General features: G+C 44.8%; 1 protein-coding gene across 1 annotated transcript in view; it reads left to right on the top strand.

The window, feature by feature from the left end:
- The window catches only part of LOC144889234 (ubiquitin carboxyl-terminal hydrolase 9X-like), a gene marked incomplete at its 3' end in the record, with an annotated part of 39,446 nt that overhangs the window by 8,487 nt on the left and 6,969 nt on the right, over positions 1 to 23,990 (top strand). The window contains exon 6 of the mRNA XM_078769282.1: positions 20,267 to 20,457. Within this exon, the coding sequence (XP_078625408.1) occupies positions 20,267 to 20,457 (191 nt within the window). The remainder of the gene's footprint in view (positions 1 to 20,266; positions 20,458 to 23,990) is intronic.

The raw sequence follows: 23,990 nt of genomic DNA, 5'->3' as shown, positions 1-23,990 counted from the left end.
CAGCTGTGCACCACCATCTCCTATCATCCACCATCCAAAACCTTGATCTTTCTCCACCTGTTAATTCACCCCAGTTCTACTTTTTTGAAATTCCGACTTCTTTCCTGGAAGTACTAGCAGTGTCCATGTGTTTTATACCCCCCCCCCCCCCCCCTTCCCGTGTTGTGCTTGTGTGCTTCTCTCTCTCTCTTCCCGTCTTGTCTCCCGCTCCCTTTGTCATATGTTTTATGTGTCAGTTTGTCCTTTTGTGATTAATGTTGGCTCTTACACGAGCCTTGACCTTGAATACAAAAAAAAACAAAAAACAAAAAAAACACCTGTTCAAACACACAAACTGACATTGTGTCTCTTATATGGTAGATTTATTCCTTTATTATTCTTATTTTGTTGATATATTATTATTGTAATTATTATTTATTTATTGATATTTATATTTATTTATTTCATTTTATATCTATATTCTGATTTTTCCATAGAAATTGTTTCGCTTTCATTTATTCATCCATTAAGCCATACGTGAGGCGGCCAATTACGTACTATTTGATTAGAATGTAACTTTCGACCCGTTCGACTGCCGAGACCCCTTGGATTGTTTTGGACCCCAATATCCTGAAGACTCAAGACAACTTTTACCTTTGAGACCCTTTCAATACTTTACACACCTTTAGATCCTTTAACCCTTCTGACCTTTGATACCATTTAGACCTTTATCTCCCTTAAGTCCCTTTCAACCCCGTAAGTCTGAACACCATTTAGACCTCTTACAGATTACACCCTTCAGACATATAAGACAGCTTGGACCCTTGAACATTTGTAGCTTTACACCACTTGGACCTTTTTTTTAGATTCCAAAAAAATTACAAACAAATAATATCACTAATATTACAAATAAATTTTACACTAAATAAATGTTTGTGTTATGATTTGTGTAAATCATGACAACACAGCAACTCACGTACAATCAGGTCATTATCCTCAGTTAAAACAAGCCTGTGCCTTTGTAACGACGTGACATAAGGTGAGCGTAGCGAGCCCTTCTGCATGTGTGTGCGTGTGTGTAAAGTCATTCGAAGTCATTCTAACCACTCACTCACTGACTGATATTGATGTTCAGTACCTTCTGGGTGACATAGAAAGCTGAAATTTGGTATGCTGACAGACATCAAAGCATAGACACCGGGAAAATCGCAGAACCGGTGGAAAGTGCCAGTGCATCAAAATTTACGTGAAAAACCGAAAACGCGTCAGCAAAAAAACAAAAGAAAACCTTGATCGTCATATCACATTTGAAGATTGTATTCTTAAAGCTTCTATTTATTATGTACCGACATACGCAGCACGGTTCGTTATTGTTTACAATGTGTAAGCATGCCCCACTCATGTATATATGTGTATATTTATAGTCACGTAAAAAAGTAAGTGCACCCTATGTAAAGTTTTGACTTTTTCAACATATTTCAACATACAGCTATTTGATCTTCATTTCAACAATATTGATAGATAAAGGTGATATAATATAACAAATAACATGAAACATTTACATTTTGTAGTTCATTGTATAATTTAAATAGACATAAATGCAAATTTCGCATGTGGAAAAAGTAAGTACACCCCTACATTTATCACTACTTCAAATACCTAAAATTAGAATCAGGTGCACCAGCTCAGGTGCAAATGATTAGAACATCGTCAGAGAGGATCTTGGAGGAACCCGTCTTATTTAAACCCTCAGACATTTAGTTTGGTTTGCTCTTTATTGTTGAAGTGTGCGGCGTCACCATGCCTAGATCAAAAGAGCTCTGAGGCCTTCAGAAAGAAGGTTATAGATGCCTACGAGTCTGGGAAGGGATTTAAAAAGATCTCCAAACAATTTGAAATCAATCAGTCGACTGTCCGGGAAGATCATCTACAAGTGGAGAAGATTCCAAACAACTGCCAACTTGTTCAGGCCAGGCCACCCCAGCAAGTTCAGCCCGAGAGCAGACCGCAAGATGCTGAAAGAAGTCTCTAAGAACCCCAGAGTGTCATCACGGGACCTACAGGTAGCTCTTGCCACTGTTGATGTCAAAGTGCACGAGTCTACCATTAGAAAGAGGCTGCACAAATTTGATCTACATGGGAGGTAGGTGCAAAGGGGGGTGGATGATTTTTTTCGAAGCTGCTCGAGCGCATGGAGCAGCTCCTTTTCGAAGCTGCTCCATGCGCTCACGCTTTCGAAGCTAAGTGATATTTCTCAATTGTGTTTTTGTCGAGACTGTATCTATCCTTCGGTGTATGTACCTATAGCGTATCTTTTGGAAAATTTTCGGTGCTAATTTTTCGTACATGTATACACAATCGTCGGTTAATGGTATCGAGTATTCTGCGGCCTAGTACTCGTAGGCTTAGACGACCGTACCGTCTCCGACCTTGTGGTTTGTTTTTCTCTCAGCGATTCGTCGAATGCGCTGAAATTATTTTCGTTCTCTGTTTCGTACCAGTCGTTCACCCCGTACCTCCTTGTTTAATATCTGTACTCACAAAAAAAAAAAAAAAAAAACCCCAAAAAAAATATTTCCTTCCCAGGTCTTATTCGTTTATTTGTTGTTCTTTTTGTTTGTTCGTTCTTCGTTCGCGATCACGCGGTTAGAAATGTATAATCTCTCCCCTGAACAACTATTTTCTCATATATTATAACACCCTTTCCTTCTTTTCCTACAAAAGGATGCTTTCGTCTTGCTCACCAAATCTATTCATTCCAAAAAATATATATAATACCATCTCTTACAGTTCCTCCTTTCTACATTCCCTAAACTATCCAGAACTCCATCCCTCCTCCAGTGTCCTCAAACGTATTTTTGACTCGAAGGTCTCAAACTCATTTTGCAAAAAATGTTCGTTTCCCATGAATCGTACACCTTTCAAAATCCAATCTCACCCCTCCCCTCCAAATCCTCCCCATCACCCATCCATTTCAAATCTCCCCCCTTGCCCCTTCCCTCCCCTCCCTCCTAAACTCCCCCCACACCCCTCCCCTCCAAGACTCTCCCTCGCTCCTCCCCTCCTAGACTCCCCTCTCACCCCTCCTCCTCAAAGCATCCTCCCTGCTTCTTCCTCCTTCCAACTTTCACCTTCATCTCCCCAAACCTTCTGCCTTGCTCTTCCCCCTCCTCAAATAACACCTCACTGTGCCTCACCCAATCTCCATCAAACCTTTTGTCCGCCCCATTCTTCCCTTTCTCCAAGCTATTCTGCAATCTCTGACACACCTTCAACAGCTCTCCCTACCTCTTCCTCCTCTTCCACATCTTACCCTACTCCTCCCCCCCCCCTGTTCTGGACCCGATGCTCCCCCTTCCTCTTCATTAACGGTATGGACCTCAAACATCCAGGGCCTTCGCTCAAACTTGACTGACCTCTCCATACAGGTTGCTTCTGACAAACCAGATGTGATCTGCTTAACAGAAACTTTCCTCCTTCATGATATCTCTGATGCCTTGGTATCTCTCCCAGGTTACTCCCTCTTCCGGTATGATAGACCTGAGCCTCGTCCTGGAGGTGGGGTTGCTATCTTTATAAAAAACTCATCCTCACTCGCCCTCCACTGCCCTCTCTCCACCTCACCCCCAGGAATACCTTTGGCTATGGCTTCCCCTTCGCTCCCACCTTTTGTTCATATGTGTGTTGTACCGTCCACCAATCAGCGATGACTCCATCTACATCTCACTGTCTGATAATATGGACCAACTTCTATCTACCCATCCCAACTCTCTCTTCCTCATATGTGGTGATTTCAATTGTCACCATGCCAGTTGGCTGGGTGTGGGTACCTCTCTCACCAGCCATGGCTCTTCAGCAAAGGACTTCTGTGACTCACTGGGACTCAAACAATCTGTCAATTTCCCGACCCGGATCTCAGTCAACGGAGCATCTTCTCTTCTGGATTTGGTTATGACAAACTTCCCTGAAAATGTCTGCTGCTCTTCTTCTGCTCCAATCGGCTCATCTGATCATGTGCTTGTCAAAGTGGACATCTCTCTGACCATTCTCAGAGAGCCTCCTCAGCGTCGACGAGTCTGGCATTTCACTCAGGCCAACTGGCACGGTCTTCAAGCAGCCATCAATCATCTGGACTGGTCTCCCATCTCTACCGCCTCTTACATCAACTCATCCTGGGAATTCTTTCAAAGTAAATTGCTCTCTCTCATGCACAGATTTATACCATCTCGTCTTCAGTTGTCATACCCTTCCTCCCGTCCATGGTACACGGAATCTTGTGGTGAGGATGTTGCCCTGAAACAACTTGCTTTCGTCTCGTGGAAAGCAAATCCAACGGAAGGAAATCTCATTTCCTTTCGCAAAGCCCGAAACAAGTGTGTGTCCACCCTCAGGAGAGCCAGGAAACAATATCTCACCATTCTCAAGACCGAACTCTCTTATCTGTCTCCCTCTTCCAAATCCTGGTGGCGTCTGGTCAAATCTGTTTCTGGTGTTTGTTCCCCCTCCATCCCCTCCCTCACCTCAAACGGCTTAACGGCTGACTCCGCACGTGAAAAAGCTGAATGCCTCAACTCTGTGTTTGCCTCTAAATCTTGTGTCCCAAACCCATCCCTCTCTGTACCCACCGGACCCAGTCGTACCCAGCTGCTCCTGGACTCTGTGTCCTTTCCTCCTGACAAGGTGGAAAAGTTTCTGTCAACCCTCGACTCTGATTCTGCAACTGGTCCTGACGGCATCAGCCCACGGGTCCTAAAATCATGTTCTTCTGCTCTTTCACTCCCGCTTTCTGTTCTCTTCACCCTCTCTTTTGCTCAAGGTCATCTGCCATCTGCTTGGAAATCAGCCAACATCACCGCTTTGCACAAAAAAGGTGCAAAAACAGATCCCAGCAACTACAGACCAATCAGCCTTCTCCCAATTATCAGCAAAGTCATGGAATCCATCATTGCTTCAGATATTAAATCTTTCCTCTTCTCCAATGGCTTGATCTCTGATCATCAATTTGGTTTCAGACCTGGTCACTCTACTCTGGACATGCTGCTTCTGCTTTCTCAACAATGGATGGAGGTCCTCAACGCCAAACAGGAAATTAGAGCTGTCTCCCTTGACATTTCACGTGCCTTCGATACGGTCTGGCACCCTGCTCTGCTCTCCAAACTCTCCTCCTTTGGTATCCATGGAAATCTCCACGCATGGCTGGCGGACTTCCTCTCTGGTCGTAGTCAACGTGTGGCCCTGAATGGGTTTCTCTCATCTCCTCTTCCTGTTCAGGCTGGAGTTCCCCAAGGTAGTGTTCTGGGCCCTGTGCTTTTTCTGGTCTTCATCAATGATCTCTCTGACTCTCTTGAAAATCCTCTCTATCTCTTTGCTGACGACTCTACTCTCTGTCGCTCCATTCCTCATCCCTCAGATCGGCAGTCTGCAGCCTCCTCACTCTCTGCAGACCTGGACAAAATCACAGACTGGTCAAACAAGTGGAACATGTCTTTCAATCCTGACAAATCTCACACTCTTACAATGTCTCTCCGAAAGGACCGACTGGACAACCCTCCCATCTACTTTCTCAACAATCCTCTCCAAGAAGTTCTGTCGCTCAAGCTTTTGGGTCTCACTATCTGCCATGATCTTTCTTGGGAAAACCACATTTCCAAGCTGGCCTCCAAAGCCAGTCGCCGACTGGGCATCCTCCGTCGTGCGAAGTCCTTCCTTGGCACACCTGAGCTCCTCACCACATAAAAGGCTTTCATCCGCAGCTCAATGGAATACTGTTCCCCCCTCTGGGCTGGTGCTCCTGCCTCACACCTTGCTCGGCTTCACGCTGTTGAGGCCAAAGCTTTCAGAATCATTGGAATCTCCTGCGATGTAGTCAACGCCGAGGGCCTTTCACTCACTCACCGCAGGCAGGTTGGTGGTCTTTCTGTCTTCTACCGACTCCTCTCCGGCCTTGCTCCCCCAGCTCTCTCTGTGCTCTGTCCCCCCAATATTCCTTCAGGTCGCACAAGATCTGACTGCAACCCTCTTATGGTTAAACTGCCAAAGTCTAGGCTCTCTGCTCACCTTCACTCTTTAATTCCCCTTTTGTCCCGCCTCTGGAACAAACTCCCCCACTCCCTTCAATCCCACTCCTCCCTCCAGGTCTTTAAAACAGCTGTTCACCACCATCTCTTATCTTCCCCCATCGAAAACCTTGATCTTTTCTACCCCCGGTAATTCACCCCAGAGTCCTTGCAGTGTTCATATGTTTTAATCCTCTCCCACCTCCCCCCAAGTCCTCCCGATGTCCCTGCTCTCAAATGTTGTGTTTGTGTCCTTCCCCCTCTCTCCCCATCTTGTCTGCCGCTCCCCTTGTTTTTTGTGTTTTGTGTGTCGGTTTGTCTTTTTGTGTGATTAATGTTAGCTCTTTCACGAGCCTCAATCTTGTATACAAAAAAAAAAAAAAAAAAAAAATGGTGTGCCAGGAGGAAACCTTTGCTGTCCAGAAAGAACATCAGGGCAAGACTAAAGTTTGCCAATGAACACCTCGGCAAAGACCAGCACTTCTGGAACAATGTGCTCTGGACAGATGAGTCAAAGTTCGAGCTATTTGGCCACAGTACCAGAAGACATGTTTGGCGAAAACCAAAGACAGCATTTGACCACAAGAACCTGATACCAACTGTAAAGCATGGTGGTGGAAATATTATAGTTTGGGGCAGCTTTGCTGCATCAGGGCCTGGGCAGCTCACCATCATATAATCCACGATGAATTCTTCATTGTACCAGAGGGTGTTTGAGGATAATGTGAGGCCATCTGTCGGAAAGTTGAAGCTCAACCGAAGGTGGACCTTGCAACATGACAATGACCCTAAACATACCAGTAAATCCACCAAGGAATGGCTGAAAAGAAAGAAATGGAGGGTTCTGGAATGGCCAAGTCAAAGCCCGGATCTAAATCCCATCGAGATGTTGTGGGGGGATTTGAAACGAGCTGTGCATGCAAGAAACCCCTCAAACATCGCACAGCTGAAAGAATTCTGCATGGAGGAGTGGGCAAAAATTTCTCCCAGTCTATGTCAGAGACTGGTAGACAGTTATAAGAAATGCCTACTTGAGGTTGTTTCTGCCAAAGGGGGCAATACCACCTATTAGAGCCAAAGGTGTACTTACTTTTTCCACATGTGAAATTTGCATTTATGTTTATTTAAATTATACAATGGACTACAAAATGTAAATGTTTCATGATATTTGTTTTATTATATCACCTTTATCTATCAATATCGTTAAAATGAAGATCAAATACCTGTATGTTGAAATACAGACTTGGCATTTAATATGGAATATTTTTTTCGTGGGGGTGAACTTACTTTTCAAGATGTCTTAGAACCAAAAGTTCATTGGAATTATGTTGAAATTATTCTAGATTTTGTTAATGTGACCTTTAAAAGAAACAAATAGCACATTTGACATTTCGAAACAAATAAATTGATCCTTGAAAGTGATGTAAACTGATATCGAACTCAATTCATGCACAGTACTGTGTTAAACTTCTGTACGTTTTCCAGCAGTATCTCTTTATTTTGCACATTAGCCAAAAATATTTTTAACAAAAACAAAAGTTAAATTACGACTGGGATTACAGACATTAAAATTACAGTTCAGTACTTCGTGTAACCCCCACGAGCATTCAGGAGAGCACGTACACGTTGAGGCATGCTGTTCACGAGATTTGCCAAGGTTTGGACAGGAATCGCTTGCCATGCAGTGACAACAGCCTGCTGCAATTCACGCACAGAGGTCGGCTGCTGGTCCAAGTGGTCGATTTGACGCGTTAATTCTGCCCACAAGTTCTCTATCGGATTCATATCCGGGGACATGGCAGGCCACTCCAAATGCTCTACACCACGATCAGCAAGCAAGTGTTGGATCCTGCGAGCACGATGAGGCCGTGCATTGTCATCTTGGAAGACAAAGTTTCCTTGAAAGGCCCGAGGCCAGGACATCCCCGCAGCAATGTTTCTTCCAGAATGGCCCTGTACTTGAACTGGTTCAGGTTTCCATTCAGAACAACCAGGTAAGTTTTGCCCCCTGCATGAAAAGCAGCCCAAACGGTCACCCCACCACCTCCAGCTTGGACTCTTGGCACTATACAATCTTTGTTGTAGGCTTCATGCACTTGTCTGCGCACTCGGACACGGCCATCTTGACGATAGACCATAAATCTAGACTCGTCACTGAAGATCACGTGATTCCAGTGTCCTGGCTGCCATTGACGGTGCTCTCTGGCCGACTGCAATCGGCGCTGGCGGTGTTGTCTGGTCAGGCGTGGCTTTCTCAGGGGACGCCTGGCACGATAGCCTGCTTGAACCAGTCGTTGGTTGACTAGCCTTCTGGATACAGGCACATTTGTCAGTTGCTGCCACTCAGCCCTAAGCCGATTAGCTGACTTGGTACAGCCATTGCGGACTAACCGGTGCAGCTGGTGATCATCCCTCCTTGTGGTTCTGCGGGGATGTCCTGGCCTCGGTATTGGAATAGGGACACCCCTCTGAGCATTTCGTTTCAGGATCTTGGACACCTGACCTTGAGTGATGCCATACTGCCGAGCAATAGCACACTGTTTCATGCCGTAATTTCGTAAATCCACCACTCAATGACAAACAGCATTGTCGAGTTGACGGACCATCTCCAGAGGAAGCGGCAATAACTTTTGGAGACTTGCAGCAGTTGTTTTCCACTAATACAGAATGCAACAACCCTTGTATACCCGACTGTGAAGCCAATCATCAAATGCACCTGTCCGTACATTTTGCCACGCCACCTGTGATATAATCCTGTTGTTGACTTCTTGCTGCGACACACAATCAGTGACATGGTTCTTTAAACAAATAAATCACCAAAGTGTAAAAGAAACTCACCAGATTGATATACTGAGTTAAGAAAGTAAACCCAAGTCAAGAAAAAGAAAATATTCCATATTAAATGCCAAGTCTGTATATATGGACGTATATATATATAAATAATATCCAGTTGCACCCCAACATTCGTGAGTTCCACGTATTAACAGTTGATGAAATGCGGCCTCCTTCTACATTCGTGGCCCTGTCCCTCGGCATTTGTGGGATTTTTCTCTGCATTCACGGATTTTCCATGATTCAGAAACCGCTGGGGACCTGTCCCCCCTTTTCCCATTGAAACAAATGCCTCAATATTTGTATTTCCAACATTCCTGGCATTTTCCAGGAATGTATCCCCTGCGAATGTTGTGGTCCGACTGCATGTACTTTTCCCCCCCATTTTCCTGTTTTTTCTTTCTTGGTCAAATTTGTTTTTTTCCCCCAGTCCTGCTTCCAGGATATTGTGAACAGTAATACTGCTGTATTGATTTGATTTTACTGTCATTGATATTTGATGGTGATATTTGCTTATTGATTTAGTTGTTTTTTTTTTGGTTTATGGATTGGACTTCTTTAATTTGTTTTTTTAAATCAATTTGTTTAAATATTTCTCATTTGTCTACTTTATATTAGGAAATACATGCCCCTCTTTATATAGGTACCCAATCACAATTGGTGAAACAGACCGTTTGCACCGACTGATTCCTAAACATGCTGCTCTGTGAAGCTACCTTTATTGAAATTCTGAGTTTTTTTTTTTTTAATTAACCCTTTCACATATATTGGCTCCAGGTGATTCTCGGCGTGCTGCTATAGTCATCATTGGATATCGTAGTATTGCGTGCCTAAATTTCCAATATTTGTTACCACACAAATACTGTTATGTCTGGGGGTAGAGCAAAATATAGAGCAGAGTCGATCTGAGTAGGTAACATGCTTCGAGATGTCTCGATAAGGAACACTTCCTGTAATAAGTCCATGTTTCGGCGTTTTGTCGGTTAAGGTGTATAATTGTGAATCTACCAGGAGATTCGACTGTTAAGTAGTTCGGGATTAAAGATAACGCCCCTGTGAGTCCAACCTGGTCATCAAACCTTTGTCCATTATGGCACTGCAGACCACATATACACTTAGTTAGGTCCCTAGCGCAACATTAAATAATTCCCTTCCCTGACAATGACTTCGGAAGGAACAGGCAAAGAAACCAGGCCAGGACACCGCCGATGATGGCCGCCGCCGCTACACCTCCGGCGGCCTAGGAACATCAAGTAGCACGAGCTATTACCACGCTACGGGCCTGTTATGGTCGGCGTGCTAAGCGCGTACCTCCAGCCAATGAGTGCGGGAGGCGCGAACCTGGAAGGTTCGGTGGAAGTAGCTGGTTGGTAGCATGCCAAGGGGACGTCACCGGCCAGGTTATATCAGGGCGGGCCGAACGTCATTAGAGAGAGAGAGAGCACATCTGGTTCTTGTTTGCGCAGTACGTCCTCTTGCACGTCCAGCTCTTGCTCGAGTTTTTGGGTTCTTCACTAGCCTGCGTTGGGCGCGTGGTGCTTTTGGTGCGTTCGACTCGTGGTGCCTGGAGCGGTGCTCGGTGCTTCTGGAGCCTGAAGTGGTGCAGGGACCTCATGGGTGGTCAACGAGGGGCCTGGAGTGGGCGTTGGCTGGGGCCTTCGCGGTGCTGTAGTGCGGGAGCGAGGGACCTCGTGGTGTGCGGCGGAGCTTGGAGCCAATTGGGGTCAAGACGACGGGACAGATAAGCTCACACCACAATTCACAATTACACGACGTGTTCTTTTCGTTAATTCATCCCTTGTCCTGTTGTTGTCTGGTGTGCGGGATCCCGATTAGGATATTTATTATCGGCGCGCATTTTCCTGTCCTGCCCGTTTCATTTGAATAAATCCTTATATTATTTTTGTACATATACCTGAACGCAGTTTTCCTGGGTGTTTGGTTTTAATAGATAAGGCTGCGGGGCTCTTGCCGTTTCCCTCCATTCTGCGCGCTTAGATTTTGGAATCCGCTATTGAGCTTCCGCCTCGGGAGTTAAAGCCTCGTAATCGGCAATCCGCAACTCTGATGTTAATCGGAGTTGCGTGACAATACTCTCCCACCCAGACTAATCTTGGTCAGTACCCATCTTATCGTGATGGACGGTACTTGCAGTTCTATGCCTCTGACATTGGTGCACTACTATTGGCATTAAATGAAGCTGTGGTATTGTGCACCTATTATTTAAAATATTTTTAGAGTGCACATACTCCGTCTACCTCATCCCCTCCGCCCCCCGCCCCCCCCCCCTCCCATCCCCGCCTCCCCCATTTCACTATCCACGGCCAGTCACGAAGGAGGATAGACGTGCGTTTGCATCTCTTTTTGTCCTTATGTAAGCCAGATTATGAGGCGACATGGTGACTGTGGGGTACTGTTGTCTGTCACTTTTATTGTTGTTACTATGATACTCATGCTTCATGACCTTGATTGTCTGAGATAAGAGTATTAGTCAGGATGGGGAGCAAATGGATAAGCCTTTATTTCAGAAAATTTTAAGGGGGTTGGGCCCACAGAATGTAGCTTTTCCTTATTTAAAATGACTGTGTGGCCTGAGAGGTGCTAAGGAATTTTGGTTATTGCCGATGATTAAAAAATATTTGGGGACCCCTGCTCCAGAAGAATAATACAATTGGACTCCGACATTGGTGGGGGATTCGTTCCTGGAAAATGCTGAGAATGTCGGAACTGTGAATACGGGGAATTGTTTCAATGAGAAAAGGAGGATAGGTTCCCGGTGGTTCCTCGTCCGTGGAAAATCTCACGAATGCCAAGGAAAATTCTGCGGATGTCATGAAAAATCCCACAAATGGCAAATAAAATCTTGCGAATGTCATGAAAAATCCGACAAATGTCAAGGAAAATCCACAAATGTTGTGGCATCTCACTATAATTCACCAAATGGCCGTCCGTCTGTCTGTCTGTCCATTCAAAGGTACCGTAAAAACTGCTGAACCGATCGCAACGATATTTTGGGTGGATAATCCTGGGATCTCCAGGAGTAAAATAGGCGATTTAGTTCTTCCAATTCCAGCTTTAGTCTCCAGCATTCTCAAGTTTGGACTCCCGCATAACATTTGCGTTCGCATGACGTTCATTGTGACGATGTTTTCATTGTGACGATGTTGTTTTCCCAGGTGCCGCGCAAACGGCTGCACCGATCGCTGCACGGCTGCACCGATCGGACTCGGTGACCTCGGACAAAGACCTTTTCTAAGGACACGGGTTGAATCCTTGCTTGAGAGAATTCCAACCCCCTCGCCGCCATCACGGCCGTCTCTCCAACTTACAATCCCATGAGATATGCGGAAAGGACGACCCAAAACCAATATAAACATCATTAAACATCATTTATATATAAACATCATTAAAGGTAAATAATGACCTCGGCCAAAGTTCAAACCACATTTAATCTCTACATGAGAGAATTCCACATAGCTATTTGGGCGGTGAATACGCTAACAGATCGCTGTCTCCATCGATCTTTCCAAGACCGTAACACCTATCCTATCGCCTCAAAATTATTTTAACTGTTGATTTAGTACAGTCACACATATCAGGAATTTGGTACACCTATCGGGAGTACATACGTATCGGGAGTACATACGACATAGCGATTGTGAATGTGACAGCTCTGAGGCGTCTTTCGCTTGGCATCGTAGTGACGGCGAGCACCAATATGGCGGCTGTAAGATTAAAATCTGCCTTCAAGCCCCTCACCACCCAAAGCCTTCAACCAGACATATTAACACGCTCCTCCTCCTTCATTCCAGTTCTTCAAAGCAAAGTGGTATAAATGGTTGTATCACCATTATACATGACGAGCAACGGTACCAGACGAGCAACGGTACCCGAGCAATGGTACCTGAGCAACGGTACCCGGGCGGGGCTTCAATTGGGAGGCGCGATTTATTTGGGAGGCGCGATAATCGCGATAACATTCTAACATCTTTAACATCTGCTTCTGCTTTCTCAACAATGGATGGAGGTCCTCAACGCCAAACAGGAAATTAGAGCTGTCTCCCTTGACATTTCACGTGCCTTCGATATGGTCTGGCACCCTGCTCTGCTCACCAAACTCTCCTCCTTTGGTATCCATGGAAATCTACACGCATGGCTGGCGGACTTCCTCTCTGGTCGTAGTCAACGTGTGGCCCTGAATGGGTTTCTCTCATCTCCTCCTCCTCTTCCTGTTCAGGCTGGAGTTCCCCAAGGTAGTGTTCTGGGCCCTGTGCTTTTTCTGGTCTTCATCAATGATCTCTCTGACTCTCTTGAAAATCCTCTCTATCTCTTTGCTGACGACTCTACTCTCTGTCGCTCCATTCCTCATCCCTCAGATCGGCAGTCTGCAGCCTCCTCACTCTCTGCAGACCTGGACAAAATCACAGACTGGGCAAACAAATGGAACATGTCTTTCAACCCCCCCCCCCCCCCCACCCCCTTCCCACGCCTCCTCCCCCCCAATCCCTCTCCCTCCCACACATCTCCCTGCTCTCAAATGTTATGTTTGTGTGCTTCCCCTTCTCTCCCCATCTTGTCTTCCGCTCCCTCTTTTTATATATTTTGTTTGTCTGGTTTTATTTGTTTGTGAAATAAATGTTAGCTCTTTCACGAGCCTCGATGAAGTATACAAAAAAAAAAAAAAACTAAATCCTGATAAATCTCACACTCTTACGATGTCTCTCTGAAAAGGCCGACTGGAAAACCCTCCCATCCACTTTCTGAATAATCCTCTCCAAGAAGTTCTGTCACTCAAGCTTTTGGGTCTCACTATTTGCCATGATCTTTCCTGGGAAAACCACATTTCAAATCTGGCCTCCAAAGCCAGTCGCCGACTGGGCATCCTCCGTCGTGCGAAGTCCTTCCTTGGCACACCTGAGCTCCTCACCACATACAAGGCTTTCATCCGCAGCTCTATGGAATACTGCTCTCCCCTCTGGTCTGGTGCTCCTGCCTCACACCTAGCTCGTCTTCACGCTGTTGAAACCAAAGCGTTCAGAATCATTGGAATCTCCCGCGATGAAGCTAACTCCAAGGGCCTTTCACTCACTCACCGCAGGCAGGTTGGTGGTCTTTCCGTCTTCTACCGACTCCTCTCTGGCCTTGCCCCCCCAGCTCTCTCTGGGCTCTGTCCCCCAAATATTCCTACAGGTCGCACAAGATCTGCCTGCAACCCTCTTATGGTTAAACTGCCAAAATCAAGACTTTCTGCTCACCTTCACTCCTTCATTCCTCTTTTCTCCCGCCTCTGGAACAAACTCCCTCACTCTCTTCAATCCCACTCCACCCTCCACGTCTTTAAAACAGCTGTTCACCACCATCTCTTATCCTCCCCCATCCAAAACCTTGATCTTTTCTACCCCCGCTAATTTCGGTCCCCTTGTGTTTTATACCTCTCCCCCCCCCCCCCCTCCCCTTCCCACGCCTCCTGCCCCCAAGCCCTCTCCCTCCCACACTTCTCCCTGCTCTCAAATGTTGTGGTTGTGTGCTTCCCCTTCTCTCCCCATCTTGTCTTCCGCTCCCTCTTTTTGTATATTTTGTTTGTCTGGTTGATTTGTTTGTGAAATAAATGTTAGCTCTTTCACGAGCTTCGATTCAGTATACAAAAAAAAAAAAAAAAACCCCGTTAAATATCACACGCAAATCATCAAAATCTAAACAGTATTTTTAGAATTTCAATAAAAAAACCACATCACTGTGATTTGATGATTTGCGTGTGATATGATTTAACGGATGTTTATATGAATCGTTTAAAAAAAATTAAAGCCTTCAATTTCTGACATTTTGCCTTTTCATTTGGGCCTCCCAATTGAAGCCCCGTCCGTAGGGCGGGTACCGTTGCTAGTTATTTCAATGGGGGAAAAGGGGACAGCTAATTGCACAAATGGATGCGGTGGAGTGTCTTCATTCTGTACAGTAACTCATAGGGGGTGACATGTTACACAGCTTGTGGGATATCCCGCGAAGCTATGTTCACAGTGTGAATGGTGGGATATCCCGTGAAGCTATGTTTATGGTGTGAATGGTAAGACATCTGTTACGGATTCGTCACTTCCGTTGTTGTGGTTTTCATCCACTGTAAACATTTTTGATTCCATGTACTATATTATTGTTGTCGTCTAAGGGAGATAGAGATTTCTATTTTCAAAAGGTAAAAAAAAATAATGTTTTAAATGAAACCGGAACCGAACTATGACGAAGAAGAGGAAGAGAAGAAAAGGAAGGCGGAGCGAGTGAGTCGAAGAAGAAGCCTAGCTGCTTCGAGGTCTGGAGCACACGTTGACGAACGGAGGTCACTAGCGAACTTCAGGTTTCCCGGGAAAGGGATTCTTGCGACAGAGTTGTTATCGCTGTGACAGATCAACCTGCGTGTCAGGTTTTGGCGGTTGATTCCGAGGAGAATCATCGTCGGGCCGTTACGCCTCGAGAACGGGCCGTCGGCCATTTTGACTTGCGGGTCGCGCAAGGTTTTTTCGCTTCGCTTCAACCATTTTCACCGCATCCAGACGTTTATCTGGTGTGTGTGTGTGGGTAACGTGGATTTTGAAGGTAAATCTGCGGTTCGCCGGTTTGGAGCCATGAAACGTCCATACCCGAGGGTGGGATTTCTCAGTCGCCTGGAGGGCGCCTTTGGATTTCCCCGTCGCCTTGAGGGCACCTTTGCGAAGCTTTGGCCGCGTGACTGTGACTGTCATCCGAACGGGATTCTGGTCTCGATTGGACATCGTTCTGACGATCGCTGGAGCGGATCGACTTGGGCTTGATGCCGGAAGAGAGACATTGGGGAATGTTCTTCTTTTCGCTCACTTGAAGCACAGTGAGTTATATTGTACGAACATGATGGTACCATCATAGGAAATATATATTGGTTGTACAATTGATTACTATTGTTGTTGTACTGTTATTCTTGTGATCTTAATACAATATTTGTTTGTTGGTAACAATTGGTGTGGCTTCCCCATTGATCTTTGACATACAGAATAACACATTTTTCTGCCGTGACTCCTCTCGGGGCTCGGAGGAACACCGTGACCGGGGGTTGGGGAGGAGCACGTAACACATCTCACGAAGTTGTGTTTACAATGTGAATGGTCAGCTATCCTGTGAAGCTATGTTTACAGTGTAAATGGTGGGACATCCCTCAAAGTTATGTTTACAATATGAATAGTTGGATATCCCATGAAGCTCTGTTTATGGTGTGAATTAGTGCTGGGCGATAATCGCGATTTGGCGATAATCGTGCTTTAGATTTACTATCACATTTACTTTCACATCCAGCTTTTCATCTCCACCAAGTCAATCTCCACAGCCACCCACTCTATCCTGACAATCTGCATCACTGAAATAAAATCCTGGCTTCAAATCAACTTCCTCAAACTTAACTATGATAAATCTGAAATAATCATCATTGGCCCAAAAACGCTCACCAAATCCACCCATAACTTCGCCCTCAACATTGACGGTTTCCCAGTATCCACCTTCCCTCACATCCGGAATCTTGGCATCATCTTTGATCAAACCCTCTCCTTCGACAAATACACTAAACAAATCACAAAGACAGCCTTCTTTCACCTGAAAAACATCACCCGTCTCCGTCCATCCCTCTCCTCCATGGCTGCAGAAACCCTCATCCACGCCTTCATCACCTCCCGTCTGGACTACTGCAACAGCCTCCTCTATGGTTCACCCTCAATAATCATCAATAAACTCCAATACATTCAGAACTCCGCTGCCCGTCTACTCACCCATTCCCGGACCCGTGACATCACCCCCGTCCTTTATAAGCTTCACTGGCTCCCCATCCCCCAGATAATCAAGTACAAAATCCTCCTCTTGACCTACAAGCCCTCCATAACCTGGCCCCATCCTACCTGACTGACCTCCTCTCCAGTCACACTCCCACCCGCAACTTCCGCTCTGCTGGCGCCAACCTCCTGTCCCCCCCCCCCCCCCCCCCCCCCCCATCCAGACCAAATTCAGATCCTGGGGGGACAGGGCCTTCTCCATCGCTGCTCCCACCCTCTGGAACTCACTACCTCACACCATCAGAGACTCTTCCTCACTCACCACATTCAAAACATCACTCAAGACCCACCTGTTCAACACTGCATTTAACATTTAACCCACAGCATTTAACCCCTGACTATCTCTTCTCCTTCTCCTTCCTTTTGCTTTGATTATTTACCTATTTGTTTTTGTCTTTTTGCACTTGTTTTTTGTACTCTGTCAAAGCGTCTTTGGGCTTCTTGAAAAGCGCTATATAAAATAAATGTATTATTATTATTATTATTATCACGATGACGTAATCCATATTTGTTATCGCGATAGGTGATGCATGCGCAGTCAGTGGAACGCACCTTGAACCTGGATATTGATGGTGTATTGACTACTTTGAGCGGTTTGTGTTTAGTTTCTCTCAAAAGATATACCCGTATTCAATTCAGCTCTATAAAATAAAGCAGGTGATATAATATGAAATGTATATTCTCCAAGATGTAATATAAATGGTGTATCGTTAAACATTAAAACAAACAACCAATTAATGAAAGCGCTGCCGATGTCGAAATCGATGTCGAAATCGCTGATCCGTTTGAGTTTGCTTTGTCTGTGCGTGAAGTTGAACATTGAAGGCAACATCTTGTTTAAGATTGACAAGACGAGCATGCTCGGTTTGCGGAGTTTTGGCTTTGAGGACAAGGATAAGCAGGTAATCTCATGCTTCTCCTCTCAGTTCTCAACCTTCACGATGGACCGAACGAGCGGCAAACATGGTGACGTTTCATTTTGCATATCGCGAAGTTCAGTTCAACATCAAAGGTGCTGTTCTTTAACAGCCACTATTATCCCCCCTTGTGGTGTCGGCCAGGGGAAGCTTGGCTCAAGTCATTTAAGAACCGGCTGGCCAGGCCTGACATTGGCCTTTTTAGGGCAGGAATTTGGAATTTGGCCATGGTGCCGCCATACTCGCCTACTCTTTGCGAAGGACACCATTTGATCTTTAACGTCCACAAACTGGTGCTGACAGATGGAACCCCCAGTTTAACGTCCATCGAGGGATGGCACACACAATGATGAATCACCCTGCCTGGGAAACACCAGGATAACATTTTATAGCTGGGTCGGGATTCAAACTCAGGCTAGACAGCTTCGAGGCGAGTGTGCGTACCTCTGGGACATCCTGTCAGCCCACGAAGTTCGCCAACAAAGGCATAATTTTAAATGCCCAAAGAGTGAAGATAGTCAAATATGACTTTCTTCACAAATGGTGTGTTCCGTTAGCAAGCAGCTTAGTGTGTTCCGTGAGCAAGCAGTTTGCTTGGGGTGTTCCGTTAGCGAGCCGCTTGCTCTGTGTGTTCCGTTAGCGAGCAGCTTGCTTGGTGTGTTCTGTTAGTGAGTCGCTTGCTTGGTGTGTTCCGTTAGCGAGCATTTTGGTGTGTTCCGTTAGCAAGCAGCCTGCTTGGTGTGTTCTGTTGGCGAGCAGCTTGGGGTGTTCCGTTAGCGAGCCGCTTGCTCTGTATGTTCCGTTAGCGAGCAGTTTGCTTGGGGTGTTCCGTTTGCGAGCAGTTTGCTTGGGGTGTTCCGTTAGCGAGCAGCTTGCTCAGTGTGTTCTGTTAGCGAGCAGCTTGGTGTGTTCTGTTAGCAAGCAGCCTACTTGGTGTGTTCCGTTAGCGAGCAGTTTGCTTGGTGTGTTCCGTTAGCGAGCAGCTTGCTCGGTGTGTTCTGTTAGCGAGCAGCTTGGTGTGTTCTGTTAGCAAGCAGCCTACTTGGTGTGTTCCGTTAGCGAGCAGCGTGCTCAGTGTGTTTCGTTAGCGAGCAGCTTGCTTAGTCTGTTCTGTTAGCGAGCAGCTTGGTGTGTTCTGTTAGCAAGCAGCCTACTTGGTGTGTTCTGTTAGCGAGCATTTGCTTGGTGTGTTCCGTTAGCGAGCAGCTTGTTTGGTGTGTTCTGTTAGCGAGCAGCTTGCTATTGCTTGCCAAGCCAGACATTCTGTATCAACCGCTTTGCAAACTGCTCATCCAGTTACTCGGCAAAGGAGCAAAGCAATTTCGTCCAGGTAAAATAAGGTTTGACTTCAAACAAATTGCAACAGAATTATTAAATAAAGAGTACGAACAGAGGTAACTCTATGGCTATTCAGTTTGTTTTTACGTGGATTGTTATTGTATGCTACTTGGTTCTCAAGGCACCAATTACATTATTATCCCCCAATGGACTTAGTCCGAAATGGTGCTTATGGATTTGGTCTCGTGCGTCCGTGCAACCGCAACCATATCTCGGAGATGTATGGACTGATTTTAGTCATACTTTGCATACAGACAATCGATCGTATACATATGCGCATCTTTTTTTCTTTTTCTTTTTTATTATACAATCAAAGATGGCCGACTGGTGGCCATTTTAGTTGTAAAAAAATACCCGATGTTGAACACGTCCTCAACCATTTCTCGGACATGCATTTACCAATGTTTGTCAAACTTGGCACACAGATAATGAATGATGGCTTACATATGCTGTATGTTAGATGGTCATATTTTTTGAGATCAGAACCAAGAAGGCCGACTGGCAGCCATTTTGTTACTTAAACGTATATCCAACAATTTCTCGGACATGCATGGTCGAATTTTCTTCAAACTTGGCACAAACTTCAAACAACAATACACGAGTGTACATGCAGAAGATTTTGTTTTGTAATTTGACCAAAGATTGCTGAATGATGGCCTTTAACTCCGTACTGCAAAATTACTAAAACCCTGCGGGGGTATGACATTTTGTCTTTTTCTTGTTTATATTATCATGATATCGCGATAATCATGATAATGAGGTCCATTATTGTGATATTGGTTTTCCATTATCGCCCAGGCCTAGTGTGAATGGTAAGACATCCCCCGAGGTTATGTTTACAATGTGAATGGTCGAATATCCCGTGAAACGCGCGAATAGCTCGGCAGAAATATTTTTGTGGCCGTGAAAATGTGAAGCACATGGTCCCGAATGTAAAAGCCGTGAAAATGTGAAGCACACGGCCGCGAATGTCGAAGCAGGTCATGCTCGCGGCTCATGGAAGACATGTTTTCTGCGTATGTCCAGTTGCTTTGTGCGTGGCTGGTGGAAGATATGTTTTAAAACTGTTATGCTCGCGGTTGTGGAAATTTCTTTTTTTTGCACCCGCGGAAACCCTGAATATGCAGAACACAGAGCCACAAACGTAGAAACAGGTTACAATTTATCAACTGTAAATACATGGAACCTGCGAATGTTGAGACCGTGAATATCAGGGTCCAACTGTTCTCAAAGATATAAAATGTATTTATTAGAAACTGAAGGTGACTTGACTTCCTCCTTTTTAATTGGTGTTTTGCAGAGCAATGTCGACCCTCGTGACGATCCCCTCGGCTACCAGGTGCCATTTGAGGACCGCCCTTCAGTGAGCAAAGCGCAGGAGCGCCGAGAGTACAACATTGGCGTGTTACGCCAACTTCAAGTCATCTTTGGTCATCTGGCTGCCTCCAAGTTGCAGTTCTACATTCCACGGGGCTTCTGGAAACAATTCAGGTACAAAGCCTCACAAAGTCACACAACTTTGTCACATGACATCACTCTTCTGATGTAACAGCAAGCGTAATTCACTTTATGAACACCTAGAGGTTGGATATTCTTGGTAAAAACAAACTCTTGAGTTCATGGTGGTTTGCCATTTGCACATTTAATCATGTTTAATGGAGGTGATAAGGTTTGTGGAAGAGAAGATCAAATAAAGTATTAATGGTTTGGATTCCAAAAGTGAAGATGCAAGAGGTATGTATGAAACAAAGGAACATCAATTCAATAGTTATAGTATAGACAGCATAAGGATAAGGTTCAACGTATGAGTTACCGAGGAAACTCCTTTAATTTTATTGGACAGTGTATTTACCCTACGTTCCTCCTTTTTGGTTGGATTGGAGGGATTACAAATGAAGCATTACAAACAATATTGTATAGCAGCAATTGAGTTGCACCAAGGGCATATGGGCTGCCAAAAGTGCATAAAGAAGGGGGTTCCACGACGTCTCATCCCTCCGATTCAACCAAAAAGGATGAACATACCAAGGTGGCAAACCTGCAGCATCTTCATTCTCAGATCACAGCTGCATGCTCACTGGTGGATGCAAACATGCTTAGCTGAACATGGCAATAACTCGTGTACTGTCTTGATGTCCTGTGTGTGACAAACGGAGCTCACATTGAAGCATATTGATGGTGTGCGCAAAACTTTGAATTTCTGTATGATATAATCCAAAGGGTATCGCTGTATCATTTGTGGTTCTAAATATATTACCAACCAAAGTTGGCTCTGTCTTTTTGGATCACCCTGTATTGCAATTTTAATTCGGTTGAATCACACGTTCTTGGTACCCCGGATTAAATAACTCTGATGATAGTGATGACTGACTACTGTAGTTTGGGATGGTTTTTACCAAACCATCAAATATTGTGATTACATGTGCAAACTGGAATGGCACTCAGTAAAGCGCATACCTCCGCTAGGCTGAACAGTTTGTTTTGTATCCCACTGATCGGCCGGATCTGGATTCGGACCTGAACCAAAATCTAATCGGCTTGTTCTTGTCACCAAACCAACTCGTCCACCTAGTTTAGTCATAACTCATCCATAACCTTTTTAAATATCATGTTATGTATCGCTTTTGGTCCGATCTCCCAATGATGAAGAATCACTTCAAAAATTATACGAGCCGGATCCGAATCTTCAGCAAAATCTAATCGTTTCGTCTTTGTCACATACACTACGTCTCTGCCAAATGTTGTCTGAATCCGGCCACAACTTTTTGAGATATCTTGTTCACAGACAGAGACAGACAGACAGACAAACAGACAAATGAAAAATCGGTCAGCGACCGAGGACTTGCCGGAATGTACTTTTTTATCGGCTATTTTGGACAAATATGGCGGCCGAACCACGTGACCGATGACGTCATCATTATTTGTTTTCTAAACTAATTTATTCCTTGATGATGCTCAAAAAATTTCATCATAGGATGAAGTTTTGTACTTGTCGAATTATGACGTCATAATGGAGGCACCTATGATATCATCATTAACATATTGTATTCCCCATGGAGAGTTCTTTACAATGAGCCATGTCTCAATTTTTTCTATTCAGCACTTTCGGAGATATAGAGGTGCAAAGTTTTTCCGTTTTTCCAAGATGGCGGCCGAACCACGTGACCGATGACGTCATCATTTTTTCTTTTCTCCACCAGTTTATGCCAACATGGCGCCCAAGAAATTGCATCTTGATTGGATGAAGTTTTGTACTTGTCAAATTATCAAATTATGACGTCATAACAGAGGCCTTGGGCCTAGAGAGTTAAAAATTGGGCACAGTCTATTCCAGGGCAAGACAAATATGTGTGTAAAGTATGGCGATTCTACGTGCAACGGTGTAGACGTAGTACTGCGCACAGACAAACAAACAAACAGACAGATGAAAAATCGGTCAGAGACCGAGGACTTGCCGGAATGTACTTTTTTATCGGCCATTTAGGACAAATATGGCGGCCGAACCACATGAGCGATGACGTCATCATTAACATATTTCATTCCCCATGGAGAGTTCTTTACAATGAGCCATGTCTCAATTTTTTCCCTTCAGCAGTTTCGGAGATACAGAGGTGCTTCGTTTTTCGGTTTTTCCAAGATGGCGGCCGAACCACGTGACCTATGATGTCATCATTAACTTATTTTATTCGACAGGGAGAGTTCTTTACAATGAGCCACGTCTCAATTTTTTTCTATTCAGCACTTCCGGAGATATATTGAGGTGCTAAGTTTTTTGGTTTTTCCAAGATGGCGGCCGAACCACGTGACCGATGACGTCATTATTAACGTATTTTATTCCCCATGGAGAGTTCTTTCCAATGAGCCATGTCTCATTTTTTCTATTCAGCACGAGGTGCAAAGTTTTTCGGTTTTTCCAAGATGGCGGCCGGACCACGTGACCGATGACGTCATCATTAACATGTTTTATTCCGCATGGAGAGTTCTTTACAATGAGCCATGTCTCAATTTTTTCTATTCAGCACTTTCAGAGATGTGGAGGTGCAAAAATTTTCGGTTTTTCCAAGATGGCGGCCGAACCACGTGACATATGACGTCATCATTAACATATTTTATTCCCCATGGAGAGTTCTTTACAATGAGCCATGTCTCAATTTTTTCTGTTCAGCACTTTTGGAGATATGGTGGTGCAAAGTTTTACCGTTTTTCCAAGATGGCGGCCGAACCACGTGACCGATGGCATCATCATTAACATGTTTTATTCCCCATGGAGAGTTCTTTACAATGAGCCATGTCTCAATTTTTTCTATTCAGCACTTTTGGAGATATAGCGGTGCAAAGTTTTTTGGTTTTTCCAAGATGGCGGCCGACCACGTGACATATGACATCATCATTAACATATTTTATTCCGCATGGAGAGTTCTTTACAATGAGCCATGTCTCAATTTTTTCTGTTCAGCACTTTTGGAGATTTCGTTGTGCAAAGTTTTGCCGTTTTATCAAGATGGCGGCCGACCATGTGACTGATGATGTCATCATTAACATTTTATTCCCCATGGAGAGTTCTTTACAATGAGCCATGTCTCAATTTTTTCTGTTCAGTACTTTCGGAGATATAGAAGTGCAAAGTTTTTCGGTTTTTCCAAGATGGCGGCCGAACCACGTCACCGATGACGTCATCAATTGGGCACAGTCTATTCCAGGGCAAGACCAATATGTGTGCAAAGTTTGGCGATTCTCCGTGCAACGGTGTAGACGCAGTGCTGCAAACAGACAAACAGACAAACGAACAGATCAACATACTTGCCGGAAAAAAATTTCCGGCAAGTAACAAACAGACAGGTGTGAAAACATAATCTCCATTCACCTTCGGTGGCGGAGGTAAAGCGCTCGACTGCGACCTTGTGTAATAAATGTGATAAATGGTGTACAAAAGTAAAGTCAACAGTAAAAAGTCATCTTCAACCTAAATGCGTTTTTTTTAAATAAAAATGTATTCGAAAAACAAACAAACAAAAAAAACTTCA

Source organism: Myxine glutinosa, unplaced genomic scaffold, assembly GCF_964187855.1.
Source record: "Myxine glutinosa unplaced genomic scaffold, kmMyxGlut1.1 SCAFFOLD_1932, whole genome shotgun sequence".
Classification (NCBI taxonomy): Eukaryota; Metazoa; Chordata; class Myxini; order Myxiniformes; family Myxinidae; genus Myxine; species Myxine glutinosa.
The sequence above is the reverse complement of the archived record's forward strand: the minus strand, read 5'-3'. Positions and strand labels throughout refer to the sequence as shown.